Here is a 14199-nt window from a genome sequence, read left to right as displayed (position 1 = left end):
CACCAGATGTTTCCTCACAGCTTCTGGTGGGACTGTTTGTGCCTGCTTGCTGTTCCTAACTCTGATACTGTTTGGAAACAAAATGATCCCAAACTAAATTCTCAAGGCAGCTGACCTTGTTAACGGTTGCTCAGGATCAAGCATATGTATGAAATACTGAACTAAAAAAAACAAAAAATAACAGCTTGGTGAATGCTACTGTTCCTTGGCCCCAGATTTACTTCTCATTTACAAATATTTCATAAGTCATTTTCAAGCATCTTGGGTTTTGTTTTGTTTTTTCAAACGTTGGTGTAATGTGGAATGCTGCATGGTAAAGGCCTCTATGACATTCCTGTACAGCAGCTGCTCAGAACTGAAGCAAAATGGGTTCTCAAATTCAGTGACCTCCATGCATAGCCCCAGCCCCTGTGAAAGGGTCATGGGCAAGAAGGGAGAATGTCTACCCGTCGTGCTTCAAACTCACAGGAGTTTAGACAAATTCATGGAGGATAAGGCTATTGATGGCCACTAGCCATGATAGCTGGGTACTACTTCCAGTATTGGCTGGGCCCACCCATGAGGTAACGTGTGGCAACTGCCTCAGGTGGCAGAATTCACCAGAGTGGCAGATCCTGGTGTCAATCTTTCTCCCACCCCCTTATTTCTGATGCAGACACTCCCTCATCTCTTCTTCCCTGGTGAGGAGTGAGGATGCCATTTTGGGATGCCTTAAGTTGCCAAAATTTCTTGGGCAGGCCCTCAGAAGCCTCTGAACACCAGTTGCTGGGAATCAGAAGTGGAGAAAGAGTGCTGTTCTTCTTGTGCTATATACAGTAATCTGTTCGCCCAAGCTTTAGGGAGCAAATTTTAGAATAGGTTGTTCCCCTCCACACCTCACCTCCTCCCACCCATGCCTTTTGCACTATACAAATTTCTGTGTGGTTTTAATTAGGGTGTTTTAATACTGGTATTTGATTTTTTTTTTAAAAAATACATTGTATGCACACTGCTCAGGGAATTTGCAATGAAGGGCAGGCAACAAATTCAATTCAAAGAAACAAATACAGTGGTACCTTGGGTTACATATGCTTCAGGTTACATACGCTTCAGGTTACATACTCCGCTAACCTAGAAATAGTGCTTCAGGTTAAGAACTTTGCTTCAGGATAAGAACAGAAATTGGGCTCCAGCAGCGCAGCAGCAGCAGGAGGCCACATTAGCTAAAGTGGTACTTCAGGTTAAGAACAGTTTCAGGTTAAGTACGGACCTCCAGAACAAATTAAGTACTTAACCCGAGGTACCACTGTAATCACTTGTTCCTTAGCCTCAGGGTTCCTAACCTGTAGAATATGGGTATTCACTGGCCACCTTTGAACAGGTCTTTGTGCAGCTGTACTCTCCACTTTGAAAGTTTTGTTTTAGAAACTCCAATCTATGGTTCTCATATGTAGCTGTGTGTTTCTATACACGGTGTTTGAGTTCATGGGGTTCAGCAGGTGACCGATTCCACTCTCCCATTGTGCACTTGGTTCTGATGAATGAATCTTGGAGTTCTAACCATAGCAAATCAAGCAAGCCTGAAATCTGCCCACTCTATATAGTACCTAATACACTGGAGGTGGTCAATAAATCCTGCATAGTATTTGGAGTAAGCATTCATACCTAAGGAAACGCTTAGAGATGAATCAAGGCAGTTTACAGATGCAATGGTTATGATTTTGTTGTGAATGAATTCTCCTGCTTCTGATCATGTTGTTAAACCATTAATAGTTATGTTTTGCCCTCCCATTAATATAATGGAAGCAGTTTTCACAGTACTGCAGCAGACTGTGGTCAAAACTAGGTAAACTAATGTTTTGTGGTCTATAAAGGGGAAGCTTTGCGGAAGATGCATGGTTTAAATGTGGCCACGTTTATTGCTAATACGGTGAGCGCCATTTTGCCCATGTATATGATTCATTTCCATTTTCAAATAGCAGAGAGTCTTGAACTAAATTCTGAGCTGTCAGCAAAGGCAATAATATACTGCTTAATAATAGAAATGGGAGAGAGAGAGAAAGTCAGATAGACAGAGATTCCTTGTCTGCAATCTAATAATGACGCATTCTCTGGCATTACAGGATATGAAATTCCTGTGAAAAACTGAAAGCTTTATGTACAAGGAAGAGATAATAATGCAAAATATGGAGCTCAATAAAATGCTTAATGCAGAAAGAATCCCTTCTTAGTAGATGATGCAAGACCTAATCTGTTTTGAAGTAGCCAAACTGAGGTGTAGAAGAATTAAGAGGTAGGAGAAACAGAGACAACACAGTAAGATGGAAAACACTACCTCTGATGTAACCGACCCCTTCTTCAAACATCCAGAGATAAAAAGAGTTTTTGCAACTTTTATAAGAAATTTCATCCATTGCCCAAGCATTCTTACTGTTGCTAGAAAGGTCTTTAATTACTCATCTGAAATATAAATTGTCACAATGCAGATCGCATTTGCTTTGATGCAGTAAAGGAGACCCATATAGAGAAGCAATGTTTCCATGCAGGATTACTAACCATGCCCATAGCTGAAACAGATATGCACCCACATCACAAAGGCTCAGCTAAAGTTAGGTAGCATCACAACTGAAAGATGGGGGGGGGTATTTCTTAGCACATAGCTGCTTGGTCAGGGGTCCTCAAACTACAGTCTGTGGGCCAGATCCAGTCCGCCAGGGTCCTGAACCCGGCCCGCCCACAAGGCACAAGGCTCAGAAGCAGCCGGACGGGAAGAGCCCTGAGGTAAAAGCGTGTGTGTGTAACAAAGCCCTGGTAACGCGGTTGCTACCGCCGCTGCCCGCTGCTTGATAATGGCGCGCTGGCGAAGGAAACCAGCCCTTCCCCTCCTCCCTTCCCCTCAGACCGGCTCCGTTCTCACCGGAGCAGCGCGCCGGCCACTTGCCTCCTTAACATGCGCACGGGTCCCATGCATTAGCCCTGGCAACCTTAAAAGTTAGGGAAGCACCAAAAACACAGGCAACATATGCAAATAGAATTAGCAAGAAGAGAAGTCTGAATCACAACAGATTATTGTACAAGGGAATCTCTGTGTAAATAGTGGTGGGTTAATCTTTAAAACAAAGCTCTCCACCCAAACTTCCCCAAGTTTGAAAATAAACTTCAATTCAGAGAAAGTCATATGCATGAGGAACAACAACATCAAAAATAACCCAAAGGAAATGAAGTATAAAGGTGAGGTATAGGTAATTTATATTATTACTGATAGCACCTGTTGTGTGTCTGTTCTGGCTATTATTTTGAAACAGTGTTTTTTGTTGTTGTTTTTCTTTAAAGAATACAGTACATGAAAAAGAGCATGTTTCTGGCACCTCTTTAGTCCAGCCACCAACAGTGTCTGAGGGACAGTGAACTGGCCCCGTTTAAAAAGTTTGAGGACCCCTGGGCTATGTGATTTGTTCTTTGAACAAGCTCCTACATTATTATATAGACACATTTCCAAGTGTGACTAGGGTCAGGAAGCATTGTGCCAGCTTGCTATTGCCAGCCTACTGATGGCACAGCTCCATCCTCCTCCAGGTTGTTGTTGTTGTTGTTTTAAAAAATCCAGACATCTGTAGAGTGGGATGACACCTTGTGGGCTCAAATTTCAGCATTGCCCTGTGTGACGCCAAAATTCAGCACCCCCACCCCTTGCCTTCCATTTTACATCATAGTTGCGGCGCCTCTAAGGCCCTGTGCCCAGTGCGACTGGCCATGTCCCCCTAAATCTGCCTCTGCTCCCTGTCTTTAAAAGGTTGCCTTTTAAAGACTGCTACAGACACTTGCAAATCTGTGCTCACTCACTCTTCTTTTGATTTGCCAAGCACAAGTGTTAAGTCTTAGTGTCTTTTGTCACAGGACTGTGAAACAGACCAGGAGAAAATAGCTGCAGCTAGGATAATGGAACAAGTTGCCACAGGGAATTTTCACAATGTCAAAACTAGCAAGGACTTTAGCATGTATCTCTCCTGGCTCCTACCAGCAAGAGGGATGCTTTTATTAGGTTGCTCTGGGGGTATATTGTTAGATGGTTTGGAGCTAAGCTAGGATGCAGATGAAACTGCAAACTTTTCATAAAGAGGATCAGTTAACTGATTTGTTTCATGTTCAGAGTTAACTACTTACCATATCTGAGACTGGGAAAGTAATCCTCTCCCAAATCAGGTTAAAAATTGGTATTTAGAAAGGAATAGAATTGGATCTCACTACAATACGGAGCATGATTCTTTTATTTGGCATGTATCTACTGTTCATAAAATATTCCTTACTTTTTGCAATTTATGACATGTAGCACCTTTTTGTCTTGTGTTTTGGACACACTAAATGCAGACGAGATTCTTTACAGGCGTACATTGTTTTAGGTTATAGAAGAGGATCTCTGTGACTAAAGTGGGTCCAATAAATTGAAATTATAGCTTTTAAATTTAATATGTATTTGGCACCATGTAAGGGTAGCCAGTTGTGTAATCTCCAAACTACAGGTCTGGAGTTGATGCTTAGCAGTGAGTTTATAGTTGAGCTGAAATTTGAATTGGGGACATCCAGCCCCATAGCTTGTACTCTGAACCACTATGTCAGAGGTATCTTCCAGATGTTATATTGTAGCACCCTGCTTGTGGTTAACGCTTAGCTGTAATGAAATATTCAACGCAGCAATAGAGAAATTAAAATAATAATTTATTTGTCAGACAAATAAATGTGAGGCACAGTGGTATATGGTTACCAAGCTCTGGCCTGGTCTCCTGCCATTATGGCCAGCGCTTATATTCCCTCAGCCCAGCCCCCTTGCTCCTCCTTTGGCTGCCTCTGTCCAATCAGCCTGGTTAAAATTCCTATTGGCTGTTTGCTAGAACCAATCATAAAAGATACACCCATTTCCTATTGCCTTTTATGGGAGACAAAGAGCTATATTTCCTTCTATTTATAATTGGCAAACAGCCATTAACCTCTACAAGGCACCTTAATTACCAGATAACCTTTTGCCCTAGACTAGGCGCCTTAACTAACATTTCATCTTTTGCCCTATTGCCCTATTCACTCCAAAACAGATCTTTTGTTCATCTTCCCACACATTATCAATGAAAGATCTCCTTCTTTGGAGGTCATTAAGCAGAGACTTGACAACCATATGTCAGGAGTGCTCCGATGGCGTCTCTCTGTCTGGCAGGGGTCCGGACCCAATGGCCCTCGTGGTCTATTCCAACTCTTCTATGATTCTATAATTTCTTACTTTCTAAATCCTTTGCATAATTACATTTAAGCCAATATTTCATACATAACATATATAGATTTTTAGAAGCAAAGACCTTTTCTTAAGTAAAAAGGAACTTTATAAAAGCTAGGTTCTCTAAGTTTTCTAAATTCCCTGAAGCTTCAAAGCAGCTCCAGAGAGAGAGAGAGGCCTCTTCCCCAGCCAGCCGCTGCTTGCACCAGCTCTTGCCTCTTCAACCCCAGGAAGATGTGGCTCAAGTTTAATGGGAGGCACAGTGTTTTTGCAACCTTGATTGATTGTATTCTATCATTTGTATGGTCAGTGTGACCTTTTGCTCCCAGCCTGTTTTATGACCGCAATAAACCAAAGGGGCCTCTGACAAAGACCTTGCCTGCGACAAAGACCTTGCCTGCTGGTTCCCCATCTCGAAAGAAACATGTGAATTTAAGCTCATTTTTGGAATACAGGAATCTGATCAAAATATAAGCCTTGATTAAAAATGCAGGCTATGATCAGATGCCTCAATATCAGCCCCAGTCAACATGGGCAATGATCAGAGGTGATGGAAGCTGCAGTCTGGAACATTCAGATGGTACCACATTAGCTATACCTTCGGCTATACCATTTCTTGTTTATTTTTCAAGACTGTATCCTATATAGTGTCTGCTGGGAAAAGAGCTTGAGAATATCAGATTTAGCCCACAAATGGAAAAAGTGGGGCATGCTTAAAACAAACACACACAAAAAGCTTCACTAAATAGGTGAGACAATATTGTGTTGTTAATCCAATCCAACTAAATACTTGCTTGGGGAAGAAAGATATCTTTAGATATATATGTGCAGACAGGAAGGAAGGAATAGATAAACTGTTTAAAATTGTGTGTCAGTCACATGGAGATCAAATAAATTTGCCATATAAAAACAGATCAAAGAAACTATTATGGTTATCTCATGTTGATCTGAGCACTTAAAAGAGAGATTCCTGCATGTGGAACTTCCACGCACTCAAGACAAATGCAAAAGCTAAATTTTGTTCAGAAGCTTCTAACTGCTTTTTAAATATTTTTGGTTTTTTGTTTCATAGCTACTTTATATAGTATGTATTTGCTTTAAACCAAATAGATTGCTCATGTTAACTATATGTTGCAACATATACCAGCTGCCCATAAGAACCCTAACGGCAGTGTCTCTTAAACAAGAACAGCTATGGCCTCTAAGAAGTTTATTGTAGCACAAGTCTTCCCGGCAACAGAACTAGACTCTACAGTTAGAGCCCTTCAGGACAACAGTTTTATTGCATGAGGAATGTACAGTCCTTATTCAGCTGTTGAGGGGAATCCAAATATTATTCTCCAAGTTGGTGCTTCTATTGCAGGAGAGTGAAAATCTGAAGCAGTTCTTTGGCTAATTATTTCACTGCAGCAATAATAAATTCTAATTTGTTGATAGGAGACTGCAGCATGTTCCACAGTTATTATATATCCAGGTTTGTCTGTTTTCAAGTGTGTGTGTGTGTGCGCACGCGCACGCCTTTTTTCTAGAAAAATAGGTGCCGGTACTCACCATTAAATTGACTACACCCTGAAAGAATGGGTTTGGAGAATTGTAAAATATAGAAAACATGCAAAATTGAGCTAAAGAGCACGCGATCGCAATAACACTTTCAAGAAATGTCAATCTACACAATACTAGGCCGTGAACCACAACTTGCAAGGAAGCCCCTGTTGGAAATTCCCATTCCACCTTTAGTTACAGACATGGGACTGTTGCGTGTCGCATGCGTTTACATTCCAGCACAGTCTGTTGGGAACTTCCCTTTGGGGGGATCGTCACGGCTGGAAGGGCATGATCCAGCTGGGGGCTAGCCAGCTGGCATTTTGACCCCGGAAGGATGCCGACAGCCCCAAAGCCCATTCCCACGCTCAGGGAACCCCGACTGAGCAGAAACTGTTTTTGAGCACGTGTGAAGGGCGCCCTTCCATCACCTTGGAGTCAATTACCACTAACTTGGAGGATGTTCTCCCCCGCCCCCGAGGGGAACGACCTGCCCCCCCTTCCCCCACGCCTTGCATTTCAGCCAATCCCACAAGCTTCGCTCTAACGCCACCCGCCCAACCGAGGGCGCTCCTGGGCAGAGTCCACGAAGGCCTTTGGCTACAACGCGCCCCTTCGCCTCCGAGTACCCCGAGGACTCTTTGTTGCTCTGTTTGTGTTTACGCGCGCGAGTCCCCCCCCCTTCCCGCCTCCTCCCCACGAAGCAGCGAAGGAGGGCGCCTCAACTCCGGGAGGTGGGCGGGGAGGGGGGGTTAAGCGGCCAGACGGGCTCCGCTGGGGGACTTTCGGCTGCCGGAGGCGGGGAAGGGGCGGCTGCAGCGGACCCGGAAGTGGTTGCGCCCATCGGGGGCGGTGGGAGCGCGCCGTGCGGGTTGGTGGGTGGGGGAAGGAGAGGAAGAGGAGGGGGCGGCGGCGGCGGCGGTCAGAGGCTGGACGGATCTGCGCGGGGACGGCGCGCGAGCCGGGAGGAGGCGCGAAGAAGGAGGCAAGGCGAGAGCAGCGCGGCTCGGGATGCATTCGGACTGCCGGCTGCTGCGCCCGAGACGCGGGGTATGGTGAGCAGCCCGGAGCGCCCGCTCCCCCGGGGGACCCGGCCGGCGCTGGCCTCCCTCCTCCTCCTCCTCCTGTTGCTGCTCAGGCGGGACGCAGCGGCGCAGAAAGGTGCGTGCGGGAGCCCCGTCGGGAGGGGAGGGACCAGAGGAGCAGCCTTCCCGCCTTTCTTGCTTGGCGCCCTCCCAGAAGCCCGCCGGGGGGGGGGGAGCGTCACCCTTCCTTGCCCCTTACTCTCTCAGGTGCCGTCGCGGGCATTGGGGAGGGAGGGGGCGTCTAGGTGGCCACGGGGCACCCCGCTTTTCCACGTCAGCGGGCTTCCTTCGCCGCCTCCCTGCCCTGAGGGGACTCTGCCCCCCGACAGCACCTCCTCAATTACCCACGAGCTCTTGGAAGCTCCCCTCCGAAGCCCGTCGAAGAGAAAAAGGCAGGGCTGCTGTTTGACCTTTTTAACAAGTGCTTAAAGGTGCATGAGAGCGAAAGGTCCACGGGGAAGCCCCTAGGCCCCTGCAAATTGGTCTTTCGTGTTCGTGCAGCTGTTTCTCCGCGGCCTGCACTCCTGGCTTCCAACTTTGCCCCACGCGTGTAACCCACGCCACGCACGACGGGTTGGGGGCAGCGATGATAAAAAAAAGCTTCCCACCGACGCCACATGTGTGCGTGCAAAGTGCTTTGCATCCATATGTTGCATGGTGCTGATATCTTCGTGCTGATATCTTCACCGAAATGAAGGAGTGATGTTTGAAATGTGATGATATCTGAAGTCTTTTCCCCGCGCTGGAACCAGCTTTCAGTTGTGTTGACTTGAGTGCTTCTCATAGTATCCAGATAGCATTGCTAATCTCCGTAGGCCCCATTGGGTAGGGGGCAAGCCAAATAAGATATAAATTCCAAGAAGGCTCAAGACCCAGCCCTTCTCTTTTCAGAAAGTAAAAGGGGAATAGCCTGAGGAATTTTAAGGAGTGATACTTGAAATAACTCCCATTTTCCTCCAGCTTGACATTTTGAGATTATTAAGTAACATAATGAAGAATAGGCAGTGTCTAAGAATGATTTAAAGCTGGTTTTTAATGTGTCGTGTCACTTTTGTAAAGCTTTCAGTAAAAAGGAGAGTGCTGGCATAGATTAACTAAAGATGATGACTTTGGGATAGGAAATCCCTGAAACCTGTGTACGCGCCGCTCTTTAGTTTTCTCTTTCAGTTGCATCTGACTCTTGTTATTTACAGGACACAAATGAGAAAATAGAGAATTAAAGCTGAAACCTTGTTACAAAACTGCCATATAATGTGCTAGATGAGGCATTACATTATATGGATATTGTAGGATTGTCGTTTGAATGAGTTCTTATTTTAGAATAAAAGGATAGAAGTTGTTCAGTTCATGAAGCTTCAAGCATTGTAGACTTCAAAACTAGTTAACAGAATTGATGTTAATTCATCTCCCCAGTAGAGCTTGTGGGTTGTGGTGGTGGGAGTTCCTATTACTGTACTATTCTCCCTGAGAGAATACCTTTGGAGAAAAGTACTCTACACCTTTCCCTTTCCCTTTCCATTCAAGTAAAAAAACTCCACAAAATGATCATGAATTCTGTTGTGGTAAACATTGGCTCTGGTGTAGCATATGGCACCCAAGGACAACTCCTAGGGTAGTTCTTCCCATAAACAAATACATACTGTCCTGTTGTGCGATTTGCACAATTTGCTTATGTGCAACGAATTAAATGTGCATACGGGTACTTATTTATTTAAGGGGTTTTTTCCCCTGAAATAATTTCTGATCACTTACTTTTCCCACTCCCTGAAAAAGGTAGCCATTTTGTAGAATGTTCTTGAAATATTCTCAGCCATTTTTTGTCGTTGCCACCATTCTTCTTTCTGCCTACCAGTGTCCTGGAATGATGCTAGCTTGGGGGCATTATGGGAGCTGCAAAATGGTGGCCAGGCATTCGATACAGTTGTTGATAGTGGGAGGCCCCACCTCCAAGAAACAGAGAAATAACCCTTGAGAATATTCAGAGAAAGGTAATCTTAATTTCTCCACCTGCAAGTAGGATGGAGAATTTTGATAGGCCATTTTTGCCCAGCTCTGCTTTTCAGCCAGTATTGTTTACAATGGAACTCTACAAAAGAATGCAACATATTAGGGAAATGTTCATGGCACTGTTGTGGGTCCCTGGAATAGTTCAGGTTTTTTAGGCTCTTTGTTCCAGAGGAAGTGGGAAGAAGGAGCTGCAGCTGGAATCAGGGCCTGGCTGGTGGTAAGATGCCAACCTACAGAAGCAGCTTTTTCATTCACCTGCAGTGCCTTCTCATTTGTGGCAGCTGGTGACTTAGGCAGCAGTCCTAGCTCTACCTACCTGGGAGTAAGCCCCATTAAATAAGACTTGCTTCTAAAAAGGCGTGATTAGGATTGTGCTCTTAATTTTGGTTCCAATCTCTTCCCCACAATCTTAAACCCAAATTGATGAAAAACTTGTCTAGTTTTCCTGAAAAGGAGTTTTTGCAGGCTGACCCTAAGCTCATTGCTTGCAAGTAGATCCCACATTTTACTAATTCCCGAGAGAAAGTGCTAGAGGAAGAGGAGATAATGGTTGTGATTTGACAAACCTATTGTGTGTTATGCAGTATAAATTTACAAAAAGGAAAATCTACCTTCTTTCTATTCAGTGTAAGAAAATAGACAAAGCTATCAGTCTTTAATAAGTTTGAAAGCATTCATGAACCTTCTGTGAATCTTAACTCTGTAAGGACTTGCTTCAGATTGCCTGACAGATTTTGTGTATTCATATCCCTATCTGTTCTCAGCTGTCATGTGCATTCACATTTCTCATTAACAGACACTTCTAGAAAAGCTGTCTGTTAAAAGCTGGAAGCCAAACTGTTTCCTAAACTGTTATAAACAAACATTTAAAGAAAAATAATCACATTTGACAATGTGTGGCAGCTGAATATCAGAATGTGAATGTGCATCACAATACAATTTTTATTATTATTATGAGGCAACCCTTTGTGGAGGAAGGAAAGGTTGTAAATTTGATGTAATAAATACATAAATAAAATTTCAAAGACCCGTCTTGCTTATAATTATGCAAGTTTGGGGTTGTTGTTGTTGTTGTTTTACTAATGGCCTTGTGGAGTTGGACTGAAATCCACATTTGAGATGCCATTTAATGTAGTTACAGCTATTTCTCAGTGTACTTCATGACTTGGAAAAAGCTGGTATAATTGCAGTCAAATTCCTCTATGGATCATAGTTGGAACGTCTTCTTTTGAATAGGCATTTAGCTATTGTGAGGATCTGAGGAGTACCTAGTTGTTAAATCTAATACTGACTTGCAAGAACAAAGCAGGCTTTAAAAATACTTGTGACAGATAAACTGTGCAAAACTATGACAATGTGTATTATGGTTTTGCATTGACAGCATTGGTGTATGCTTTGTATGTAGCCCATAATCCAGAGAACACTCAATGGGTCTTCATAAACTTTATTTTAGTTTTTATTTTGTAATGCAACATTTCTATCCAACAGCAACATTTGGGACTTCTTTGTTTTGCTTTTAATGTGCAATATGTAATGGGCTTCATATTTTTTAAAAAAAATTCAGTGACTTGTTCTTGCTTCATTACACAATGACAAATATTTGAGTTTTGCCATGGAAGTAGATTGTGATTGGGACATATGTTCTCTTTCCCCCACTATATCCAATTAAGTTTCCGAACCTTTTTAAGCTTAAAACAAAAAGGAGCCCCAAAAAGATCTCTTCAAGTTGGGAGAACTGGTAATAAATTGGTAAATTACTTAATAAGTGTAAGGAGAAGTACACTGAGACAATTTTCTTCCCAAATTCACATAAAAGTGAATGGGTTGTGAAATAGCGATGACGGATTAGGAGTGAGACTTTGGGTTAGTAGTGGATAGCTCAAGTGATGATGTCTACTCAGTCTGTGGCAGCTGTGAAAAAGGCAAATTCCAGGGAATATTAGGACGGGTTGGAAACAAAATTGCCAGTACAGTGGTACCTTGGTTCTCAAACACCTTGGAACCTTGATTGATTGTGTGACTGCAGTACATTGTTTATTGCTTTCATTTTATGGATCAGTGGTCTTGTTAGATAGTAAAATTCATGTTAAATTGCTGTTTTAGGGGTTGTTTTTAAAAGTCTGGAGCGGATTAATCCATTTTGCATTACTTTCTATGGGAAAGCGTGCCTTGGTTTTGGAACGCTTTGGTTTTGGAAAGGACTTCCAGAACGGATTAAGTTTGAGAACCAAGGTACCACTGTATCATAGTGCCATGATACAGTGTGACAGCACTTTAAATACTGTGTATGGTTCTGGTCACCTCAAAAAGGATAAAATCCATGATGGCTATGCTCTACCTCCAATAAGGTGGCATGCCTCGTGTTATACCAGTTACTTGGAACTGCAAGTGGAAAGAATGCTGTTGCGTTTGGGTCCTGCTTGCAGATTTTCTATGGGCACCTGGATGCTGGACTTAGATCACCTTTAGGGCTTTCTTATGTTCTTCTGAATATACTCAGGTCTGCCACCTTTCCCCAATATTTCACCACAAGAGCACAGCTTTACTTGACATTTTTTGTAGATATAAGATTTATTTTTTTAACTCCCATAAAGTTTTAATAGAGCATTTCCAGATCTAGTCTGATTCCATTTTTCAAAAACATCCTTTTTTTAAAAAAAAGGTAATACAGATTCAGATTTGTTTCTGTTTATAATCACTTATTTAAATATGCTGGAAGCTTCCCTGAAGCACATTCACAGACCATCATTGGTTCAACCCTATATTAACTCCAGGAACGTTCCAGTTTTTGTTGATGCAGAAGCTGATGGGAAACTGCAAAATCTGTGCTCCATCTTTAGATATTGGTTAGAAGATCATCTGAAAAAAATAATAATCCACTTCATGCATTTTTCTTCAGTCAATAGTAGTCTGGTTTGAACCCTTATGTAAGTTTGGTGAGCAGAGGATGCAAGCGTTCCACGGATCTCAAGCCAAGATCAGCCATCGTAAAACCAGATGGGTCTTGGCCATCCGTATTGCTCTTCAAAATATCCAGCAGCTATTGCTGCACTTGCATATCTTGGGGCGCCTCTTAATTCATGCCAGCTGATTGACAGATGGATACCAGATATTGTTTTAAACTTCAAACTGAACTTCTGAACTATCACCAGGGACAGGCTGAAATGCCTTTGGCAGGAAGGTGAAGCAGCTCTACATTGTGGGTTCATTCACTGGGGTGGTTTTCACCATGGTTTGCTATGTAGATATGCCTCAGTGAACTTGAGCAACACACCAGGCTACACTCCCCGCTTTCCCTCGCCTGCCCAGTTGGGCTATGGGTTTTGTAGTGCTTCCACTGGTGCTCAGTGGAAGAGTTTCAAAGCATCTTGCCTTAGTTTTACATGCAGGCAAAGAATCCTGGTTGTTATAAAAGGCAAATGGTTAGTTGCTAAGCAAGTCAACTTCAAACCATGGATTTTACAAAGCTAGCTTGTTTAACCATTGTCTGCACCCTACAGTGGGCAGTATGCCTCTGCCAGCTTGTCCCCTCCTAAATTGAAAATTATATAGAGTATCTGTCAAGTGTCAACAATGAGATTTAAATCTTATTTTGCTAAAACTTTGATGTGTCTGGTTCAATATTTAAAGGGGTACGCAAGTAATTAATGGCAAGAAACATGATTCTGGTGACTAGCAAGGAAAGCCTCTAGCTTACCCTGCCACAGAAGTAGCACATTTTTAAAAACCAGCCAGCAATAAATTATTCGTGTTATTATTACCCACCTTGCACTAGCAGATCACCAGGGGCATTATAACAATTTAAAATTGAGAAATTAAAAATAGTTAAAACAAATTGCAATCACAGGAATATGCATTTTTCAGAATGCTGCCAGGGAGACCTAATATGGCACCAAAGCTAATATGGTACCAATCCAGTATGGTTTTAATAAATGGTTGAAAGCAGAGTGTGTCCTAAGTTATGAGAAAAGCCTTCTGCTCCTTAGAATTTGATTGTCCTCAAGGAGGTTCAGGAGCAGGAACTGATAACTTAATGTGTCGTGAACCATAGGCTAAAACACACAAGCTGCATAGTAAATTTACAGTACTGTACACAGTAAATAAGGAAAACTATTGCCAGTGTTCAAAATATGGCCACGTGTATTACCCTAGCAACAAAAAATATTTTGTGAAAGGGTTTCTAATGCTTTGCCACCATTGCTGTGCAGCAAATAACTTCTGCCTTGCAATCTTCTGGTCTGTTGTCTTCATTGGTTACAGTAAGATAGAGAAGAAGCTTTTGCTCCCACCTGTATGTGGGAGTATTGGGAAGAAATACCATCT

General features: G+C 43.0%; 1 protein-coding gene across 6 annotated transcripts in view; it reads left to right on the top strand.

The window, feature by feature from the left end:
* The first annotated feature begins 3146 nt into the window (after positions 1-3146).
* Positions 3147-14199, top strand: part of DCBLD2 (discoidin, CUB and LCCL domain containing 2) — a 37537-nt gene continuing 26484 nt past the window's right edge. For 2 of the 6 annotated variants that reach the window (XR_014547551.1, XM_083611560.1), the window contains exon 1: positions 7397-7945. Coding sequence is in view for 3 of the 6 variants with exons in the window: in XM_083611560.1 (XP_083467686.1) it covers positions 7837-7945 (109 nt within the window). In the remaining 3 variants the exon portion in view is untranslated. Of the gene's footprint in view, positions 3211-7388; positions 8301-10792; positions 12435-14199 lie in introns of those variants that run through there. The other 4 variants (XM_083611561.1, XM_083611565.1, XM_083611563.1 and 1 more) reach the window with 4 other exon arrangements.

This window comes from Podarcis filfolensis, assembly GCF_964270895.1.
Source record: "Podarcis filfolensis genome assembly, chromosome: 4".
NCBI lineage: Eukaryota > Metazoa > Chordata > Lepidosauria > Squamata > Lacertidae > Podarcis > Podarcis filfolensis.
The sequence above is the reverse complement of the archived record's forward strand: the minus strand, read 5'-3'. Positions and strand labels throughout refer to the sequence as shown.